This window comes from Phocoena phocoena, chromosome 4 (assembly GCF_963924675.1).
Source record: "Phocoena phocoena chromosome 4, mPhoPho1.1, whole genome shotgun sequence".
In the NCBI taxonomy this organism is placed as follows: domain Eukaryota; kingdom Metazoa; phylum Chordata; class Mammalia; order Artiodactyla; family Phocoenidae; genus Phocoena; species Phocoena phocoena.
The window spans coordinates 74,618,275-74,641,361 of record NC_089222.1 but is presented as its reverse complement, the minus strand read 5'-3'; the positions used below and the strand labels follow the sequence as shown (position 1 = coordinate 74,641,361).

Below are 23,087 nucleotides of genomic sequence, written 5' to 3'. Positions count from 1 at the left end.
CTGCCATTCTTCTACAACTGGCTGACTTCACTCATTGGCATTACACTTGGCCTTTATAGGGACTTCCAACCTCTTCTCATATCCATTCTTTTGACCTTCCCTCCAACATAGTACATACCCCATTACCTCTCCACATTGTCAAAAGTAGCTTTCTAAGCAAGTTTGATCAAATCACTTCTTGATTTGCATGTCCTTGATTTGCTCCTAATTGTTCTTAGGATAAAATCCAAACTCCCAATGGCGTCATGATCTGGTCTGCCTGTTTCTCACCTCTTCCCAGCTCTGATTACTACTCAGAACAAGCTGTTCCCAGACCCGCTTCCTCATGTCTGTGTTACTCTCTTCGCCTTCTCTTCCCTTCTTCTCCAGGCTAACTCATACTCATCCTAAAAGACTCTGCTCTGACATCAGTCCTCCAGGAAACCTTTCCCCAAAGCTTTTGCCTCCTCCCCTTCCTTTGTGATCCCAAAGCGACATGAACTCTTGCGAGTTTGTGAGTTCTTCATTAAAATTTTTGAGGTCTCCAAACACCACCTACCGGTGTTAAACCCGGGTAGGCTAAAGTGGGGTTAATCGTACTTGGATTAAGACCAGCGTTATTTTCGAGTCTAGACCTCTGACCGAGTATGGTTTCAAGGGTGAAGTGTGACAGACGTGTGTAAAGGTCCACACCAGTAAGAACTCCGGAGACTAGAGTTGGTGGGCGTTTCAGACCCTGGCTCCCCGCCGGGTGCACTACCGCAAGCTCGCCGCCAGGGTCTGAAGTCGCTGCTAGCGCAGCCTCTGATTGGATAGGGCGGTGCATGCCGGTAGCGGCCGGGCCTTCGAAGTGCTTGCTGGGAGTTGTAGTTCTTGGAGCCGGAAGAGGGGGTGGCTAGAAACAGCAGCTGAGGCAGCAGTCACTGCCTTTGCTGTCACCCGGCTGTAGTGCATCACTCTGAGCCCACCGGCCGTGGGTGCCTCCTCGGTTCCCAGGGGACTCTGGGAGCCCTGAGGGGCGAAGCGACGGGGACGCCTCTCAAGAGAAGAGGCGACGTCGCAGCCCCGGATGCGAGCAGAGGGCGCGGGAATGGAGCTTGGCGGCTGCGAGGAGGGCTTGCCGGAGGAGAGCAGGTGGGCTGGGAAGGGGCCGGAGAGTCGCGGGCGGATTGATGCGTTGAAGTCCCGGGAGGCTTGAGAGGGCTCGGAGAGCACGGGGAGACCTGCCTGGCGCGACAGACATGAGGGCAACTGTTGTGGGCAACTTGTTTGGGAAAAAATTCTGAAAGGAGGGACGCGCAGGGCGTGGATAGGGCGGACGAGGGAACGGGCTTAGTGAGGGTGAAGGAGGGGGGTAGGGTATGTTGAGGGCGGGGGCTTGCGGGGTGGGCAGAAATGGGTGAAGCTCAGATCCAAGGCTGCTGGGGAGGAGGTGGATATTGAGAGGTGCTGTAGTGAGATTTCATAGGCCAGAGTCTATAGATAGCAGTAGGGGACAAGGTGGGTGCCCCGACTGAAACTTACGGTGACAGCAATTCGGGCCAATATTAAGAAGGTTGAAGTAAGAATTTCTGGGAGTAAAGGTTAGGCATTATGAGTGGCCTAGAAAGAAGCTTAGGAAAAATGAGTGTGAGGAAGGAGTGAAGGAGGGCCTGCGGATGAAAGTGGGCGATTGTAATGGCAGTGGAATGGGGATGGGGGCTTGCTAGTGGGACTAGAAATTGCGTGCGTGCCCTTTGTCAAAGCTGGATCCCTGTCAGAGAGTAACAGGACCTCCCTGTTGTTTCCTTTCCATCCTTAAACCTTTCACTCCTTCCCCACAATGCAGCTAAGCAATTTCCCATTTATTTATATGAAACTGTTGTCATCGAGTTCATACCTTCTAGAAATTAGAGAATTTAAGATTTTAAAAACTACTTTGACCGAATGGTGGCTTGGACTCTGGAGAGGTACTACCCTTATGTAGGGGTTGCTTCATTAATAACTCTGGTCTTACCCTCTTAAGAATCTGGAATGTACATCATAGAGCAGGAATGTGGGTTAAGGAAGTCTTTTTTTTAACATCTTTGTTGAATTATAATTGCTTTACATTGTTGTGTTAGTTTCTGCTGTATAACAAAATGAATAAGCTAAACATATACATATATCCCCATATCCCCTCCCTCTTGCATCTCCCTCCCACCCTCCCTATCCCACTCCTCTAGTGGGTCACAAAGCACGGAGCTGATCTCCCTGTTCTATGCTGATCTCCCTGTACTCTGCGGCTGCTTCCCACTAGCTATCTATTTTACATTTGGTAGTGTGTATATGTCCATGCCTCTCTCTCACTTCGTCCCAGCTTACCCTTCTCCTTCCCCTTCCCTGTGTCCTCAAGTCCACTCTCTACATCTGCGTCTTTATTCCTGTCCTGCCCCTAGGTTCGCCAGAACCATTTTTTTTTTTTTTAGATTCCATATATATGTGTTACCATATGGGATTTGTTTTTTTCTTTCTGACTTACTTCATTCTGTATGACAGACTCTGGGTCCATCCACCTCACTACAAATAACTCAATTTCATTTCTTTTTATGGCTGAGTAATATTCCATTGTATATATGTGACACATCTTCTTTATCCATTCATCTGTCGATGGACATTTAGGTTGCTTCCATGTCCTGGCTATTGTAAATAGAGCTGCAATGAACATTTTGGTACATGACTCTTTTTGAATTATGGTTTTCTCAGGGAATATGCCCAGTAGTGGGATTGCTGGATCGTATGGTGGTTCTATTTTTAGTTTTTTAAGGAACCTCCATACTGTTCTCCATAGTGGCTGTATCAATTTACTTTCCCACCAACAGTGGGAGAGGGTTCCCTTTTCTCCACACCCTCTCCAGCATTTATTGTTTGTAGATTTTTGATGATGGCCATTCTGACTGGTGTGAGGTGATACCTCATTGTAGTTTTGACTTGCATTTCTCTAGTGATTAGTGATGTTGAGAATCCTTTCATGTTTGTTGGCAATCTATATCTTCTTTGGAGAAATGTCTGTTTAGGTCTTCTGCCCATTTTTGGATTGGGTTGTTTGTTTTTTTGATATTGAGCTGCATGAGCTGCTTGTATACTTTGGAGATTAATCCTTTGTCAGTTGCTTCGTTTGCAAATATTTTCTCCCATTGTGAGTGTTGTCTTTTGGTCTTGTTTATGGTTTCATTTGCTGTGCAAAAGCTTTTAAGTTTCATTAGGTCCCATTTGTTTATTTTTGTTTTTATTTCCACTTCTCTAGGAGGTGGGTCAAAAAGGATCTTGCTGTGATTTATGTCATAGAGTGTTCTGCCTTTGTTTTCCTCTAAGAGTTTTATAGTGTCTGGCCTTACATTTAAGGAAGTCTTTCTTGACTTTTAAAAATATTCAGATATAATTAGAGTCTCAGGAGCAGCTGGAATCCAAAGACTGGAGGTGGAATATTTACCTCTGAGAAAATATCAACAGGGGAAAATTAATGAGATGTTGTATCTGGGTGAAGACCTGGCTGTTTTAAAGGGTGAGACTCCTCTTTTATGTGCACAGTTAGCCTGTGGCCTGCTGTACAAAACCTGGGCCGACAGGACCTTGGCGTTCCTGCCCGAGACTTGTGAATGATGTGTTCAGTGAAACTGAACATCTTACTTCCCTTTTCCATGTTTCAGTTTCTGCTTATGTATATTTGGCTACTTATTCTTCCTCCAGATGTCTGTGAAATGCTTCATGTAAAAGGTCCTATATACATTCTAAACAAATCTTAGGATTGTTTTTATTTTCCTCTACCAGTTCATGTGGGAGAGGCTGGGTTGGAAATTCAAATTTCCTCCCCATCTAGCTGAGTTTTTTATTTATTTAATATATTTAACAAACACTTATTTACTACATGCCAGGTGTTGCTTAAGAGCCTTACAAGTATTATTTAATCCCCATAACAACTGGGTGAGATAGGTACTATTCAATATATTATCACCATTTGACAGGTGAGGGAGCTGAGACATAGGATAAATAACTTGCCAAGGTCATACAGTAAATCCTTGGTGGAACTGGGATTCAAACCCAGGCAATCTGGCTCTACTTTTTTTTTTTTTTTTTTTTTTTTCTTGCGGTACGCGGGCCTCTCACAGCTGTGGCCTCTCGCGTTGCGGAGCACAGGCTCCGGACGCGCAGGCTCAGCAGCCATGGCTCATGGGCCCAGCCGCTCCGCGGCATGTGGGATCCTCCTGGACCAGGGCACGAACCCGTGTCCCCTGTGTCGCCAGGTGGACTCTCAACCACTGCGCCACCAGGGAAGCCCTGGCTCTACTTTTAATACCTACACTATACTACCTTTCACTATGCTAATATACTGGGACAAAGAAATGTATAAGGTAATGAATTTTATAGCATTCTTTGCCTGTCATTTTAAGACCGCTCTTTTTCTGTTATTCTTTCCATGCTTGCCTCTTAATCAAGGAACTTTAGTCAAAACTTAATTTCAGTAGTGGGATTATCCCCACAAAGTCACTCATACTGTTGCCATAGCCAACTCTATGTGGGTGGCTAGTTAACTCAGAATGTTTTATTTAATGGGACTTCATGGCACTGATGGACTCCTTAGTTCCAGATAGTCGAATGGTAAATAAAATACATGCCTTGTGCCTGAGAATTGAGGCACTGTGGCTGGGTCACTGCAAACCTAACCCTTCTATGGCCGGTAAAACATCCAATTCAGAGGACATCTTGATGAGATGGCATCATTTTTTTTTTAATATATAATGAAGGATAAAACTGCTCAGTTATTTTCTGAAAGCAGTTGATGTAGTGAAATGTGCATAACCTTTATATCCAGGTAGATCTGCATTTGAATTCTAGCTCTACGGCTTAACTTGGCTTATCCTGTTTAAGTGGGAAGAATGATGCCTTCCTGACAGGTAAATTGTGAGGATTCAATAACATAATGTGCATAAAGCTCCTCACAGAGTGCCTGATATGTACTGAATGCAAAAAATGTCTACTTCCTTCTCCTCCCCAGTTTTCTTAAAATAAGGTTAGTGGGTGCTCTTCCAGTTACTGTTTTCAATGGTATCATTGCTCGCTCTTCCTCCTTCTGTGGCTCCTCTATCCGAGTTGAACACACTGGGGACTAGGGTGTTGGCCTAGCTTTTAACTTCATCCTTGGAGTGGAATGTCATAGATACCCCTATTGTTTTCCATGTAGCTAGTCACCACTAGCAAAGTGCTGTAATGCTTCGGGATGATACTTCACTTTTCCTAGGGTTTCCTAAATGCCAATTATTTGGAGTTTGTCTGGTGAAACTACTAAACAATTAAAGGAATGATTCTTCTTGCATTGCTCCGTCACCCTCAGCCGCCTTGGGCTATGCAATCTACTTCTGAGCTTGGAACCCGACTACTTCCACAGTTTTCGTGGTACAGTGAGTCAGAGTGAGAATTCAAGGATTAAGATACCTTTTTGTGTCTCCAAACTGAGCTCATTCTATTGACCAAAACCTTTTCCTCCTCTGTTCTCTATCTCAGTTAATAGTGTTTTCCATTCAGTCAACCAAGTCAGAAACCTCAGTGAAATTTGATACTTCCCTCTCCTTCGTTTCCCATACCCAGGCAGTCACAGGTCCAATGAGTTCTCTTTCTGAATTTTCTCCTGAAGCCTTTTTTTTTTCCCTCCATTTCCAAATATATTGGCTAATATTACCGAAAAATCCAGGGAGTGGTATTGCTTCAGGAATGGCCAAATGTAGGTGCTTAAACAAAAGTTTGTCCCTCAGAGTGAGAGAGTGGCATGGACATATATACACCACCAAATGTAAAACCAATAGCTAGTGGGAATCAGCTGCATAGCACAGAGAGATCAGCTCAGTGCTTTGTGACCCCCCCCTAGAGGGGTGGGAGGGAGGGAGATGCAAGAGGGAAGAGATATGGGGATATAAGTATATGTATAACTGATTCACTTTGTTATAAAGCAGAAACTAACACACCATTGTAAAGCAATTATACTCCAATAAAGATGTTAAAAAAAAAAAAGAAAGTTTGTCCCTGTCTGTGTGCTCTTTTTCTCGATGTGTTGGCTTCATTCTCAGGCAGATTTTTCTTTTTTTTATCTTTTTAAAAAAATTTATTTATTTTATTTAATTTATTTATTTTTGGCTGTGTTGGGTCTTGTTGCTACGCATGGGCTTTCTCTAGTTGCAGCGAGTGAGGGCTACTCTTCGTTGCAACATGCAGACTTCTCATTGCGGTGGCTTCTCTTGTTGCAGACCGCGGGCTCTAGGCGCGCGGGCTTCAGTAGTTGTGGCTTGTGGGCTCTAGAGCACAGGCTCCGTAATTGTGGCGCATGGGCTTAGTTGCTCTGTGGCATATGGGATCTTCCTGGGCCAGGGATTGAACCCGTGTCCCCTGCATTGGCAGGCGGACTCTTAACCACTGCGCCACCAGGGAAGTCGCAGATTTTTCTACAGGATAACCCTTGGCGACTTCAAGTTTAGCAATCCAACCAAAAAGAAGACAAAATCAATCCCCATAGGTATAGCAAAAGTGAAAATTCTGGGGCTGACTCTTTTTGGACTGACTTATGTTCCTGTTCTTGTAATCAGGGTATGGAATATGTTGCTCAGTCAGGCCTAAGTCAGGCCTAAGCCCAACCCTGGATCCTAGGGTAGGGTGATATTTTCTTGGGACTTCATGGACCAGATTAAGTGCCAGAGGGGTGATTCCCCTGTGAAGAATCATTATTCTGTTACCAAAAGAAAGGGACATGAATTCTGGGCAGCTATAAACAAAATTATTCACTAAAGCCTTTATTATTTCTCATTGTGGATTCTCTCAGTAGCCTCCTGACTAAGCTCCCAATCTGAGCCCAGTCCCCCTATTCCAAGCAGCTTCCACATTGCTACCAGCTTAATTTTTCAGAAGCAAAGTTACTCTAGTATTTTGCTCAGAAATGTTCAGTGATTTCTCATTGAAAATAGAAAGTCAAAACTTCTGTGGTATTCAGTGTGAAGTTTCCAGTTACAAAACCATGGCATTCACTCACTCACATCTCCTTCCTCACCATTCTGATACTTGCTCCTCTAAATTCCCTGCATTGCCTCCTTCTTTGCCTGGAGAGCTCTTATTCGTCCTTTAAATAATGCTCCTTTAGAAGTCATCATTGACCTGCCCTTTTCTATCTCTCTTATTACAGCACTTCTCACTCTATAGCATTTTTTAAATGTACGTGCCCCTTTTCCCCACTGCATTCTGAATATCCGAAGAGGTGGGGACTCTCCCTCTTTAACCACCATAAGCCTGGTGCCTAGCACAGTGCCTGACATATGGTTGGTGTTCACTGAATATTTATTTACTCAAGGAATGAAAATGGTAAAATTTGGTCATGCTTCTTATGGTTGGGCAGGTGTCATTGGTTCTGCAAGAGGATCACATGATTTTTGAGCAATCCAAACTGCTACTCCAATTATTAGTACAATTCTTCCTCCCCCCACCCCCCGCTGCCCCCCCGCCCCTCCCCCCCCAAACATACTCTTGAAGCTTTTGGGGAAAATGCTATTGTCAGAACCCAGAAGCCGGAGGTGTATCAGCTGATAGCAGGAACCATAAGCTGAAGCTTTTCTCAGTATCTACCCTCCCCACAGCTGTTTCTGCTTTTTTATACTTACTTTATCACTTCTTCCATAAATGAAATTTTTTTCCTGTTTTTTATTTTGTTTTGTAATCTTTCCTCCATAAACAACCTGCCTTGGTATTTATAGACCAGCTCTGTCCAACATGATAGCCACTTAGCCACCTGTGGTAATTTAAGTCTCAATTAATTAAAATTAAATAAAATTTTTAAATTTCAGTTCTTTAGTCACACTGCACAGACTTCAAGTGCTTAATGGCCACAGTGGCTAGTGGCTGCCATATTGGACAGCACAGATACAGAACATTTCCAGCATCACAGAAAGTTCAATTGAACAATGCTGCTGTAGATTTAAATCTGCATTTTTCAGGAAAGAACTGCAGCATGCTTACATGTTTTTAGTTCCTCTGGATCAGGCTCACTTGAAGTGTAAACTACACTTGATTAGGAGGAGAGAAGATTATTAAAGGAAGTCATCAATAGTAGTGAGTAAATAGGAACTTGGCAAACTATCTCTCAAAGTTTGTGGGGCCATATCCTTTGACAGTGAAACTCACAGGAACCCTGCTGGATTGTAGGACTGAGAGATGATTGATTTTTTACTAAAAAACAGCAGAATCCCATAATTTCTTAAGGGTTCTCAGACAGTCTCCCGGTGAGCTCTCTCATTTGTATACTTTTGAGAAGAAAGCAGTAATAGTCATATTGCCATTCCTCTTCACCCACCTCCCTCTAAGACCATGAATTTATTTTTGCCTCCTAACCTCCTAAGGAGTCCTTTGAGAGTTTTAGATTTTCCAAGGGTGGTTTTTTTTTTTTTTAAAGATTATTATTAAGAGGAATGGTGTATTGACAGCATGTGTTATGGCGTTTCTAACAAAAAAGTTGTTGCAGGTCAGATTATTTAGAACTTCTTGGGAGAAAATTGTACTAGAGCTGAACCTTAATCCCTGAATGGGACAAGAAGAGAATCACTCCAAGTGGAAAGGTTTCCATGGATACAGTCATGAGAGTAGGTATGAGGTTAGCATGTTTGCATGTGGTAGAGAGAGAGAGAGAGAGAGAGACTATATTCAAATTGAGGAGTGCTGAGCAGGATGGAGAATTTTTGAACTCTGTACTAAGGAGTTTGCATATCACCAGTGGTAAGGTTTCTGACATAAGGGATTTTCCTACCTTTTGTTAAATCTACCCATGGTTGAAATTCAAGAAATTTAGTATCATTAAAATTTAGTATGATTGGTGCCAATGGTTAGGTTCTCCTAAGTGCCCCAGAGCTGAGAGCTGAATAATAGAGTCAAGTATGTTTTTTCTATAAGCATATTGTTTATTTGAAAAGCATCATAAATATACTACATACTCTACAAGTTAAAAACTGTATAACTAAAAACAGAAAATATGGAGCCAGGTAAGAAGACAGTTAAACGCAAATTAAACGTGGTAGTTTCTTGCTACCTCACTGTTACCAATAATTATTTCCCGGGACTTCCCTGGTGGCGTAGTGGTTAAAAATCTGCCTGCTAATGCAGGGGACATGGGTTTGATCCCTAGTCCAGGAAGATCCTACATGCCGTGAAGTAACTGGGCCTGTGCGCCACAACTACTGAGCCTGCACTCTAAAGCCCATGAGCCACAACTACTGAGCCCGCATGCCGCAACTACTGAAGCCTGTGTGCCTAGAACCCGTGCTCTGCGACAAGAGAAGCCACCGCAATGAGAAGCACCCACACTGCAAGGAAGAGTAGCCCCCGCTCGCCACAACTGGAGAAAGCCCGTGCAGAGCAATGAAGACCCAACACAAACAAAAATAAATAAATAAATTTATTTAAGAAAATTATTTCCCTAGTTAGGTTTTTCCCTACTTTAAGAATGAACCCATTACTTCTTTCCAGGAAGTGCTTTCTCCATTAAAAGTCCTAGGTGCTTGCCAGACCACAATCTTTCAGCCTAAGATGCCTTTGATACTTGAGTATTTAAAAAATCCTTTATGGTATTTTCCAGCTTCTGGTTCACTAACTTTGTTCATATTATTGACCTTTCTTTAATTGCTAGCCTCAAGGAAGGCTGAAATAGTTCCTCTCTTCTCTACATTCCCCTTATATAACCAAAAGTAACCACTATTAACATATCACTGTTTCTCTCAGTATATTTATGTTAAGATCATAAATATAATTTTACATTCTGTTTTTTATACTTTTACATACTTTCATTAGTTTTGGAAATTGTTCCTAATCAAAAATTTTATTGGTTTCATGATATTCCACATATGGGTATCACATACCTCTCCTCACATTTCAGGGATCAAATCATTACCTGACTTGCAACAACCTGACCTTCAACTCTGGTCTCAGGTAGATACCATATTACAATGTAGATAACTGGCATACTGTAGATGGGATATGCTAATAAGTTGAAGCTGTTTCCTTTTATTACTAAAAAGAGTCTTGGGGGTGGAAGATATGCCAATATATATTTCATGCATTGAATCTCATTTTACAATTGCACAGTATTTACTATTTATTTACTATTGATTTCACTTAATTTTAGTTATTAGTTTTATATTAGTTATATGGTATAACACTTCTTTAAAAAATAACATTTGCTTATAACTTTACTGTTTTAACCTGAGTGTTACTTCTAATTGTGATTTGGCAAGCTTAAGACTGAGTTGGCATTTAGGGAAACTTTTTCCTTGGGTATGCTTATTTGAGTTGCTTAAGCAATGCCTGTTCCTCTTCAAAGAATGTAGTCAAAATCCTCCCAAAAGAAAATTGGCAGGACTTTATTCTGAGATTGGCTTTGCTGTTTGCTGTTTGTGATAAATAAATATGATTCAAGTAGAGATGGATTATGCTGTCCCTTGCCACTCGAGCCTAGTTCTTCCTTGACATAGGGTAATATGCTTAGAATTGCTTTTAATTTATGGTGGTTAAAGAAGAGCACTCTGTATACTTGCAGAAGTGGCCATACAAAGGGCTGCTTTGAGCCTAATATAGTCCTTGCCTGTGCCCAGATGAAGGTTACATGTGAATGCAAGATGATACAATCCAAATAATTATTACCAAACAGGTTTAGCCTAGGAAAGACTGACCTCACTTGCTAACAATCTGGGTAAAGAATGAGGAGGAATATTTTATTTCTCATGGTGATCTATTTATTTGCATCTAAGATTCAGGTATGAATGGATTAATCCAGCCATTGTATATGGGCTTCAGTTGAACTTAGTATTTCAGCTCTCTGAAAATGATAACAGTATCATTAGGGTAAAGGATCCTAAAAAGTAAAGACACTAAACAAACTAGCTATGTAAATCAAAAAATTTTTAGGACTTCCCTGGTGGCATGGTGGTTAAGACTCCACCTGCCAGTGCAGGGGACACGGGTTCGAGCTCTGGTCCGGGAAGATCCCACGTGCCGTGGAGCAACTAAGCCTGTGTGTCACAACTACTGAGCCTGTGCTCTAGAGCCCGCAAGCCACAACTACTGAGTCTGCGTGCCACAACTACTGAAGCTCATGCGCCTAGAGCCTGTGCTCTGCAACAAGAGAAGCCACTGCAATGAGAAGCCCGCGCACCGCAATGTAGAGTAGCCCCTGCTCACCGCAGCTAGGGAAAAGCCCACGCGCAGCAACGAATACCCAATGCAGACAAAAATAAATAAATTAATTAATTAAAAAAAACTTTTTAAAGTTTACTTTTCATCTATATGAGCATATACCAAATATAGACGGTTTGGTACATCTTAGAGTAAGAGCCACCTTCTTTTGTAGCTGTGGTATCTCAAGGGCACTTCATTTGGGGGAAGAAAATTTCTTTAGTTTGTACAGAAGTTGTTAATAGATCTGAATGCTCAAGGTTTCTAGGGTTTCAATGCTCTTTGTAAAATTTTGGAATCAAAGCCCTAGGATGATAGGGTACTTGGTGTCTACTTTCAGGATTTATTATGATGTTCTTTGTGTCTTTTTTTTTTTTTTTTTGCGGTACGCGGGCCTCTCACTGTTGTGGCCTCTCCCGTTGCGGAGCACAGGCTCCGGACGCGCAGGCTCAGTGGCCATGGCTCACGGGCCCAGCCGCTCCACGGCATGCAGGATCCTCCTGGATCGGGGCACAGACCCGTGTCCCCTGCATCAGCAGGCAGGCTCCCAACCACTGCGCCACCAGGGAAGCCCTATTATGATGTTCTTTGACAGTTAACCTTGTAAGATCAATACAGAATGAATCAGAACACAGATATGCAGAGTCACTTGAGGAACCAGACTGGCTCTCAGGCTTGCACCACTTGATTGTAACCTGTTGGAATGTAAAACTGTCTCAGTCAGAACAGGCCAGATGCTTCCTGAGGAAGCATAGGAGATGGAGAATCCCTGAAGCAAAAGCTGGCAGTCAGTTGGCCTCTGTGATGGCAGTTTCACAGTACAAGAATAAATGGCCTTTTAATGACCACCTCAGTCCTGTGTGCATCTTAGTTATCTTGGAATATCTCCCAGGACTGGGTTAGAAATAGAACAGGGGAATGGCGAACAGGTATATGAAAAAGTGCTTCACGTGACCAATCATTAGGGAAGTGCAAATCAAAACCACAATGAGATATCATCTCACACCTGTTAGAAGGGCTAGCATCAAAAAGACAAGAGGCGGGCTTCCCTGGTGGCGCAGTGGTTGGGGGTCTGCCTGCCGATGCAGGGGACACGGGTTCGTGCCCCGGTCCGGGAGGATCCCACGTGCCGCGGAGTGGCTGGGCCCGTGAGCCATGGCCGCTGGGCCTGCGCGTCCGGAGCCTGTGCTCCGCAGCAGGAGAGGCCGCAGTGGTGAGAGGCCCGCGTACCGCAAAAAAAAAAAAAAGACAAGAGGCAACAAGTGTTGGCGAGGGTGTGGAGAAAAAGGGACTTTTGGTGGTATTGTAAATTGGGGCAGCCATTATGGAAAACGGTATGGAGATTTCCTCAGGATATTAAAAATAGAATTACCGTATGATCCAGCAATTCTCCTTCTGGATATATATCCAAGGGAAACAAAATCACTCTCTTGAAAAGATATCTGCACCCCCATGTTCATTGCAGCATTATTTAAAATAGCCAAGACATGGAAACAACCTAAGTGTCCATTGACACATGAATGGATAAAGAAAATGTCACACACACACACACACACACACACACACACACACACACACACAGAGGAATATTATTTAGCCATAAAGAAGGAAATCTTGCCATTTGTAGCAACATGGATGGACCTTGAGGGCATTATGCTAAGTGAAATAAATCAGACAGAGAAAGACAAATACTGTATTATCTCACATATGTAGAATCCAAAACATCCAAACTCATAGAAATAGAGAACAGATTGATGATTACCAGAGGCAGGGGATGAGGGGGTGGGGGAGATGGGTGAAGGTGGTCCAAAGGTACAAACTTATAAGTCACTTTGGGGGTGTAATGTACAGCATGGTGATTATAGTTAACAGTACTGTATTGTATATTTGAAAGTTGCTAAGAGAGTAGATCTTAAAAGTTCTCATCACAAGGAACAACATTTATAACTGTGTGAGGTGATAGATGTTAACTAAACTTACCCTGGTAATCATTTCACAATGTATACATATATCAAATCGTTATGTTGTATGCCTTAAACTAATATAATGTTATATGTCAATTATTTCTCAATAAAACTGGGGGGAAAAAAGAAATAGACTCAAATGTTTAATGATATAAGGTTAAAAAAGCCTGGTGTCTCCCAGTTTGAATAAATTCTTGGTCTCAAAGCCTTCAGAGGAGAAAACCAGAGTGAGATCCATTTGGCTTTCCCCTTTTAGATAATACTCCTGTACCAGACCTAGCTTCATTCATTTTATTTTATTTGTCTGCCTTTACTCTCTTCATCCACTTTTTAAAAGTGGCTCAGAAAGTGTACAAAATGTATGAGAGTTACAAAGGATTCCAGTTCAGAGCCCTCCTACCCTAATAGGTATTTAAATGATATTAAAATAGTTATAGTGAAAGTTCCTTGAAGAAATTATAACCATTCCCAGGACTGTCCTTGAAGAGGAAAGAGTAGTATTCTAATAAGAAATGAAAGGGCTAGATAAAGTGTACAACATAACAATTGGGGGCCCAAGAGAAGGAGTTTGACACCTCATCTCCTCATGTTTTCCTTATCCAGTTTGATTCTGTGTATCCAGTTCTTTTCACTCAATTGCAGCTGGTTTTGAATTTTTATTGGGTTGGAAGCTGTGTTGAGAAAATGCTGGGAATTGGAGAGGAGCCTTGACAATCATCTAGGGCAATAATTTTCAAACTTTTACACTAAAGTACTTCACATGGTCCAAGGGAATAAGCCAATAGTTGATTGATTTGGGGACATGTCCTAAGTGGCTCAGTGCAAGCTTAAAACATTTTGTCTCAATTTTAGGTTAAAAAATTAAGGGGGAAAATCATGGGCAATTTGTATTCTTATCCATAATATTTGTGTACAGATATATGTACTTAGTACTGGAAATATAGTTAATAAAAAGTTGTTTTTGGCTTTTTTTTTGACAAAAGATTTCTGGTTTTCAGCAAATGCCCTCATCTCTTTATATATTGCCCATGTAATGTCATTGTCCAGAAATGGATCTTAATGGGTCACACTCCTAGAAACAGGGTTATAGGCTACTTACATGAGGATGGAATGATAGTAGATGAAGATCACCTTACAAAGCACAATATGCCATGTAAATATGAGGGCTTTATATATATATGTTTGTTTGTTTGTTTATTTATTTTGGCTGCACCGGCTCTTTGTTGCAGCATGTGGAATCTTTAGTTGCGGCATGTGGACTTCTTAGTTGCAGCATGCAGACTCTTAGTTGCGGCATGCGGGCTTTTTCGTTGTGGCATGCAAACTCTTAGTTGCAGCATGCATGCAGGGATCAAACCCAGGCCCCCTGCATTGGGAGCGCAGAGTCTTACCCACTGGACCACCAGGGAAGTCCCAATATGAGGGTTTTAAAACAAAATCTTAGTGTTCTTTACAACTTCAGTCCTCCCAGAATTGGGTCTTATACTCAAGTAAAAAATTAATAGGGGAGAGAATGTTAGGATGTGGGGCAGGAGGCTTCTTGTCTTAGACTTTCTTTGACGTGGTCAGGATCAGGTACAACAAAGTAACTAACCATTGGTATAATTGATGCCCTTGCAGGAGGGAGCACTGGCAGTTGCTGGGTAATTTGAAGACTACTGTGGAGGGTTTAGTATCAGCTAACAGCCCCAATGTCTGGTCCAAGTATGGTGGCCTGGAGCGGCTTTGCAGGGACATGCAGAGCATCCTCTATCATGGGCTCATCCATGACCAGGTATGTAGATCCCTTCTTTTCTTTTTGTGCCAGATTGGCTGAATCACTTGTTGGAAAGAAATAGTTGCATTAAGTTGTTGGCAGGGAGAAGATGAAGGCAACTAGTCTCTGAGCCCTTGAGAGCAAGACTATAATACACGATAACAAGGAGGAGGATAAGGACAACGATGATGAATCATTGAGATATTCCTCTTAAGAGTATCCTAGGACGCATCTGAGAAATATTTACAGGATATTGTCATTTTTAGACTATGCTGTGAGCATCACTTTGTTGATAACTTGTTGATGCTTGTGAGTGATAGTTTTAGTTATAGCTTACGTTTTCTTCTATGTAAACTTTATTGATGTTGTTTCTTTTCCTAAGTATCCTCAAACACTCTAATAAGCTTTGAGTATTAAAAATGAGTGGAATCTACTAACACTCGATGGTTTCTGCTTTAATTCTCAATGGCAGTTACTCCAATGTTTTAAATAAGGTTTGGTTCTGGATAAAATTGTCAAGTGGGTCATTGGATCTGATCCTCCTACTTTTTAAAAATCAAACCTCACAAATATGTGCATAATTTGTGTTCCCAAACACTCATGCTGTTCCCATGTAAGGCCTTAGTATTCTTTCCTGAAACTCTTTTTTTCTAAGCCAGGCTTGTCTTTCTTTTTTAATCAGAATTTATTCTCAACTAGCAGTCACACTGGAAAAAATTAATTGGTATTAAGATATTCATAGTTGATAGGATTTAATGTGGTACCCTCCCTTCTAAAAATATGTATATATCACCTCTGAACAAACTCTTTAAACCAGTGTTCTTGCTGAGTTTTTTCAGAATTCAGTGGAAAAGTTGGCTTAGGTTAGATTTTCTTTATTCAGAGTAAGTTCTAAAAATGAGGCCCTCTTTCTAAAGAATTTTGAAGATATGGGGAAAATTTTTATCCTTTAAAGAGCTGAATCTTGATGGTCATCATTATTAAAACCTCATTCCAGGAATTTGGAGGCAACATTGTATAGTAGACTGACAGAAGTCTTTGGAATCAGACAGAACCTGGATTGAAATTGCTCAGGTCCTTGGGCGAAAAAATGACATGGTAGTAATAATTATGGATTTTTGAGTCAGACTGCTCTTATTTTATCTCAGCTTCACCACTCTGTGGTATTGGGTAAGTTACATAACTGTTAGTGCTTCTGTTTCCTCATTTGTAAAATGAGGCGGTAACACTGGTATGTACTTCATAGGATTGTTGTGAGAATTAAATGAGATAATACCTGAAAAAGCTTTAGAAAGTGTAGTAAGTTGTCTGTCAGTCTTAACTATTAGGTGATATTAACTTTTTTGAGCCTTTTCTCATCGTTAGAAATGTTGATAATATTATTTATATCATAATGTTTGATGGAAAGGTTAAATGAAATGGCATACAAATTTGCCTAGCACAGTTCGTGGTACATAGGAAATAATTAATAAATGTTCCCCTCATTTTTTTTTAAGCTTCAAGTTACATGTTGTCCTATGAAAAAAATATGACCATTGGAATTTACAAAACAAATAATTTAACCCACTGCCATCTGGTTTCTGCCCTTACCACTGTTGTTCTTGCTACTGAAGTTTAAGTAAGTCCATGTAACCAAATCCAGTGAACATTTCTCCTTTGAGCACTGTCTTGTGTTCTTCACTGTTGAACATCATCAGACCTTGCCTTGTACTGCATTATTCCAATGTTATGGAGACCTTCTCCTACCTCTGTGATCACTCTTTCTTAGTTTATGTCCGTGGAATCTCTTCCTCTCGGATTTTAGTTTTTAATACAGTCCAGTCCTATGTCCTTATCTCTTATTACATTGTACATTTTCTGAAACAGTCTCCTTCAGTCCTATGTCCAGTCCTATGTCCTTATCTCTTACTGCATTGTACATTTTCTGAAACAGTCTCCTTCACTTGCGTTGTTTTAACTGTCACCTATACACTACCTATCCCCGCTCAGACATCTCTGCTGAACTTCAGATCCACAAGACTAGCTGTCTGGCTATCTGCTATACATTATCATCTGGCTGGCTGTCCTATAGGCCAAGTACAACATGACCCAAAACAAACTTACTTTCTCTCATAAGGTTGCCCTTTCTCCTGATATTTTTAATACTGATCTGTGGCATTGCCAGCTACTCAGTCTCCCAAGCCAGAATTGGGAACCACGCCAACATGTTTTACAAAAACCCAATACAAGTTTCCCAGACTGATGACCAAGATAGCTACCAGATTAGAGGCACTGTCATTTAGTGGTTAAAGTACTTTCATCTCGATAGCAAAAAAAAGTTCTTTTCTTGGCTCTATTACTCATTTTACATTGTCATCTGGAGTAATCATTTTACTATATTTGAAGACAGTTTTACCATCTGTGCCAGAAACAGAGTATGTGTCATGATGAAATAGTAAAGTCAGTGGAATTCCCAAGTGGAAGATGCTTGGTAAATGCAACACAATATTATTGTTATTAGTAAGTAATAAGATCTGTGAAGGTACCTGGTCAGCAGAATGAAAACTGTTAAAGGATACGGTCACCTACAAAACAGCAGTAGTGTTAGTAAGTGCAAGCAGAGCAAACCAGACAAATCTGTCATACACACATACATTTAGCAACTACAGGCTCTAGTGGGAAGAATTAAAGACAAAAGATCCATACCAACTTCACTGCTGCTCAGTTCTGCCTTGTAAAGTCCTAAAAATTAAAAGTCTGTATTAAGGACTTGTTTTTCCTTTTCATTTCCTCCCTAAAGATTAAGGCTTTCAAAGGCTTCTGGCTGCTGTGTCATCAGGAAGCTATTCTGGGTGTTGTGCTCTTGGAGGGGGGAGGGGATACAATGATTCATGCTGGCCATATCTCTTCCGTGCTTTCCTAAGGATGTGTTATGGAATGTGAAGTGTATTTTTTTAAATCACGCAGGGCCTTAGGAAACTCTAACATCGTGACCATATTCTTAGAGGGATCTCGTTTTCCTTGACATCCTGCATCTGGGCTACCTTTTAGTCTTTCCATAACGCAAGGTATATTTGATAACCCCTTCTCTGCTGCTTAGAAACGTGGAGACGCTTAATCCCTGAGATTTCTCAGCTGACTAGAAGTGCAAAGATTCCCCCCACCTTTTCCAACACTAAGAAGAAACCTGTACTTTGCAGTATAGATGGCCCAATTTAAAAAATAGCAATAATAACAAAAAAGACCTCTGGGTATATATATATATATATATATTTTTTTTTTTTTTTTTTTTTTTTTTGGCCATGCCGTGTGGCATGCAGGATCTTAGTTCCCCAACAAGGGATCAAGCCGGTGCCCCCTGCATTGGGAGCGTGGAGTTCTAACCACTGGACCGCCAGGAAAGTCCCTGTGTATTTCTTTTCTGAATATATAAGTAATATACATGTTTTTATTTGCTGAACATTTGGGAAATACCAAAAAGAGTTTAGAAGAAAGTAAGTTATTACCCAGAATCTCAACATCAAGTAATAACAATCACTCTTTAACATTTTGGTAGATTCTCTTATATTTTTCTATGCATGTACATGCTTTTTAAAATATTAAGATTATACTGTATCTATTACTCTGTAACTTGCTTTAACATATTTAACTAAGATAGACAATACAGGGAATTCCCTGGCTGTCCAGTGGTTATGACTCCACGCTTTCACTGCTGAGGACCCGGGTTCAATCCCTGGTCTGGGAACTAGGATCCCACAAGCCACACTGCGTGGCTAAAAAAAAAAAAGAGAGAGAAAATAAACAATACATTTATATGGTTAAAAAAACAAAATGTGTAAAACCACATGCAGTAAATATCTTGTTTCCTTCCAATCCCATTGGTAACTACTGTATTCTAGTTTCCTTCCAGAGAATTTTTATGCTTATTAGAGCAAATATGAATAATTTTCTTTGCTACACCTTTTGATTTTTCGTACAAATAAAAGCATACTATAAACACTACTCTACACCTTGCTTTTTTCACTTGATGTGATTGTAATTCATCGCAATCCATTACATAAAGAGGTTCTTCATTCTCTTTTACAGCTGTCATTTTATAATATTCCATTCTATGTATGTACCATAATTTATTTAATCAGTCTCCTGGTAATAAACATTCAGATTCCTTCCAAGCATTTGCTCTTAGTAACAATGGTACAGTGAATAACCTTGAGTATAGGTCATTTTGCCCTTTACCATAGGATACTGCTAGAGGTAGAATTCTTAGGCTAAAGGGTATATGCATTTCAGTTTTGATAGCTATGGCGAAATTGCCCTCCAGAAAGTTATGTCTGTTTACGCCCTCAGCAGCATTGTATAAGAGGATCTGATTCTTCATACCCTTGACCATATAGGGTGTTATTAAACTTTAAACTGTCGCCAACATAATAGGTGAAAAGTTATATTTCTTTTACTCTGAAAGATGTTTATAAGAGCCATTGAAGTATTTTTCTGGGACTTCCCTGGTGGCGCAGTGGTTAAGAATCCGCCTGCCAATGCAGGGGACACGGATTCGAACCCTGGTCTGGGAAGATCCCACATACCGCAGAGCACCTAAGCCCATGTGCCACAACTACTGAGCCTGCGCTCTAGAGCCCGTGAGCCACAACTACTGAGCCCACGCGCCACAACTAGTAAGTCCAGATGCCACAACTACTGAAGCCCATACGCCTAGAGCCTGTGCTCCGCAGCAAGAGAAGCCACCGCGTTGAGAAGCCCGCACACTGCAATGAAGAGTGGCCCCACTCGCTGCAACTAGAGAAAGCCCACGTGCAACAATGAAGACCCAACACAGCCAAAAATAAATTAATTTTTAAAAAAAAGTATTTTTCTGTGAACTTTTCCCTGTATTACCCCCATTTCCTTAGATTGTCAATCTTTTCCTACAGATTTGTAGAATCTCTTTATTTATTAAGGGAATTAGTTATTTGTCTGTAATGTGTATTGCAAATATTTTTTCCTAGCTTGTCTTTTGACATTTCTTTTTGTTGTTGTTTTCTTTGAATTTTTGTATTTTATTTTATTTGTTTTTTTATACAGGAGGTTCTTATTAGGTATCCATTTTATACATATTAGTGTATATATGTCAATCCCAATCTCCCAATTCATCCCACCAGGACCACCCCCACCCCGCCACTTTCCCCACTTGGTGTCCATACATTTGTTATGGTGGCTTTTACTATACAGAAATATCGGATTTTTAGTAAGTCAAATTAATCAGTTTTCTTAGGGCTTCTGGGCTCTATTTGATGCTCTGAAGGGGCTTTCCCACTATACGATTATTAAAAATGTTTCTCCATGGTTTCTTCTATTACTTTTATGGGTTAATGTTTTACATTTAAACCATTCTATCTGTAATTTATTTTGAATATACTTAATTTCCTTGGCACATGGATCTATTTCTGTTATGGTCTGTTCTCTATTTGTGTGCTATCACCACTCAGTTTTAATTATTGTAGCTTTTCATTATGGTAGGAGTAGTCCCTCACTCATATAGCATCTTTTGTTGTTGATTTTTTCCCCCAACATTCACCTATTTATCATTTTATTTTCTTGTTAACTACCATATCATTTTTTGATAAGGACAGGAAAAGCCTTACACATGACCTGGATCATTAGCTGATTGATTGAGGGAAATTAAACATTGTTAAAATACATCACTTAAACATTTTATTTTAATTTAAAACATCCTAAATTTACATTTAATTAAGAGTCTTTGGGTATAGGGTCAAACCTCTTCTGTGAGAATGAATCCACTGATGGAGTTCCATATCATCTTTCTTGTATAAATTACACCCATAATACATCATACAGGACTTCCAGCTTCCATTTCTTTATGTTGGACTAGCAATTTAAAGATCCTATAATATGAATATAAAATGTTCTACATTTTTAGGCTTTCTCCCCCCAACTTTGAAATTGTCTTGTCCCTACTTAATTTGACATCGAGTTTTTATTCAGGTTTTTGTGTGTACATAAGTAAATTGCTGGATCATATGGTAAGAGAATCTTTAGTTTGAAAGAAACTGCCAAACTGGTTTCCAAAGTGGCCATACTATTTTGCATTGCCACTAGCAATGAATGAGAGTTCCTGTTGCTCCACATTCTCACCAGCATTTGATATAGGCATTGTTCTGGATTTGGGCCATTCCTTTTTTTTTTCCTCCCCTTTGGGCCAATTTAATAGATGTGTATTGTGTTGTTTTAATTTGCATTTCCCTGATGACATATGATGTGGTGCCTTTTTTCACATGCTTATTTGTCATCTGTATATCTTCTTTGGTGAATTGTCTGTTAAGGCCCCTTTTTTTTTTTTTTTTTTTTTTTTTTTTGCGGTACGCGGGCCTCTCACTGTTGTGGCCTGTCCCGTTGCGGAGCACAGGCTCCGGACGCGCAGGCTCAGTGGCCATGGCTCACGGGCCCAGCCGCTCTGCGGCATGTGTGATCTTCCCGGACCAGGGCATGAACCCGTGTCCCCTGCATCGGCAGGCGGACTCTCAACCACTGCGCCACAAGGGAAGCCCAAGGCCCATTTTTTAAATTGGATTGCTTGTTTTCTTATTGCTAACTTTTAAGAGTCCTTTGTATATTTTGGATAACAATCCTTTATCAGTTTTGTCTTCTGCAAATATTTTCTCCCTGTCTGTGGCTTATCTTCTCATTCTCTTGACACTGTTTGTCAGAAAGCAGAAGTTTTAAATTTTAATGAAGTCCAGCTTACCAGTTCTTTCTTTCATGGATCATGCCTTTGGTCTTGTATCTAAAAAGTCACCACCATACCCAATATAGGTTTTCTCCTATGTTATCTTCTTGGAGGGTTATAGTTTTCCATTTTACATTTAGATCTGTGATTCATTTTGAGTTAATTTTCGTGATGGGTATAAGTGTTGTCCAGTGTTTCAGCACCATTTGTTGAAAAGACTATCTTTGCTCCGTTGTACTGCCTTTTGCTCCTTTGTCAAAGATATTTACATTGGTCTATTTTGGGGCTCTCTAATCTGTTTCACTGACTTTCTGTCTGTTCTTTTGCCAATACCACACTGTCTTGATTATTGTAGCTTTATAGTAAGTTTTGAAGTCAGATAGTATCAGTCATTTTTGAAGAAAAACATTGTTCTTCTCCTTCAGTATTGATTGGCTATTCTGGGTCTTTTCCCTCTCCATATAAACTTTAGAATAGTTTGTAGATATCTACAAAATAACTTGCTAGGATTTTGAATCAGATTGCATTGAATCTATACATCAAGTTGGGAAGAACTGACATCTTGACAATATTGAGTCTTCATATCTATGAACATGGGTTATCTCTGTAACTTAGTTCTTTAATAGCTTTCAGCAAAGTTTTATAGTTTTCATCATAGAGATCTTGTATATATTTTGTTAGATTTATACCTAAGTATTTCAATTTGGGCAGTACTAATGTGTATGGTATTATTGTGTTTTTAATTTCAAATTCCACTTGTTTATTGCTGGTATATAGGAAAGCAGTTGACTTTTATATATTGACCATATATCCTGTGACCTTGCTATAATAACACTTACTAGTTCCAGGAATTTTTTTGTTGTTGATTCTTTCGAACTTTCGAATTTTCTGCATAGGCAACCATGTCATGTGTGAACAAAGACAGTTTTATTTCTTCCTTCCCAATCTGTATTCCTTTTATTTCCCTTTTTTTTTTTTTTTTGTCTTATTGCATTACTGGCAAGGTATTTCCTGACTTCAGGGACAAAGCATTGATGGAACCAATCCAGAAAAAGGGTTCTTGTTGTATGACCAAAAGACTGGCAGCTGGTGTTTATCTTTTCGCTTCAAGGTTTGAGGGTTAGCAGCTTCATAGATAAGGGCAATTCTGATCATAAACCCAACTACATTTACACAAAACAGTGGAGTAAGCCTGTCCCTTCCTTCTTAAATCCTGGTGCTTGCTTCTCTTCCTTACTAGTAAATGTCCTTTGTGGCATTTTTTTCCCAGAATAGGGCACTTTCATCTGCATTAAAAACCTGTTCAAGCAAGAGAGAGGCATGGACATATATACACTACCAAAAGTAAGGTAGATAGCTAGTGGGAAGCAGCCGCATAGCACAGGGAGATCAGCTCAGTGGTTTGTGACCACCTAGAGGGGTAGGATAGGGAGGGTGGGAGGGAGGGAGACACAAG

The 23,087-nt window shown here is 40.5% G+C and overlaps 1 protein-coding gene across 3 annotated transcripts in view; it reads left to right on the top strand.

Moving 5' to 3' along the window:
• Window positions 1-875: 875 nt before the first annotated feature.
• Window positions 876-23,087, top strand: part of RUBCN (rubicon autophagy regulator) — a 52,234-nt gene continuing 30,022 nt past the window's right edge. The window contains exons 1-2 of one of the 3 annotated variants that reach the window (XM_065876280.1): window positions 876-1,113; window positions 14,775-14,928. In XM_065876280.1, the coding sequence (XP_065732352.1) occupies window positions 1,049-1,113; window positions 14,775-14,928 (219 nt within the window). In that variant the 5' untranslated portion in view covers window positions 876-1,048. Of the gene's footprint in view, window positions 1,114-14,774; window positions 14,929-23,087 lie in introns of those variants that run through there. The other 2 variants (XM_065876282.1, XM_065876281.1) reach the window with 2 other exon arrangements.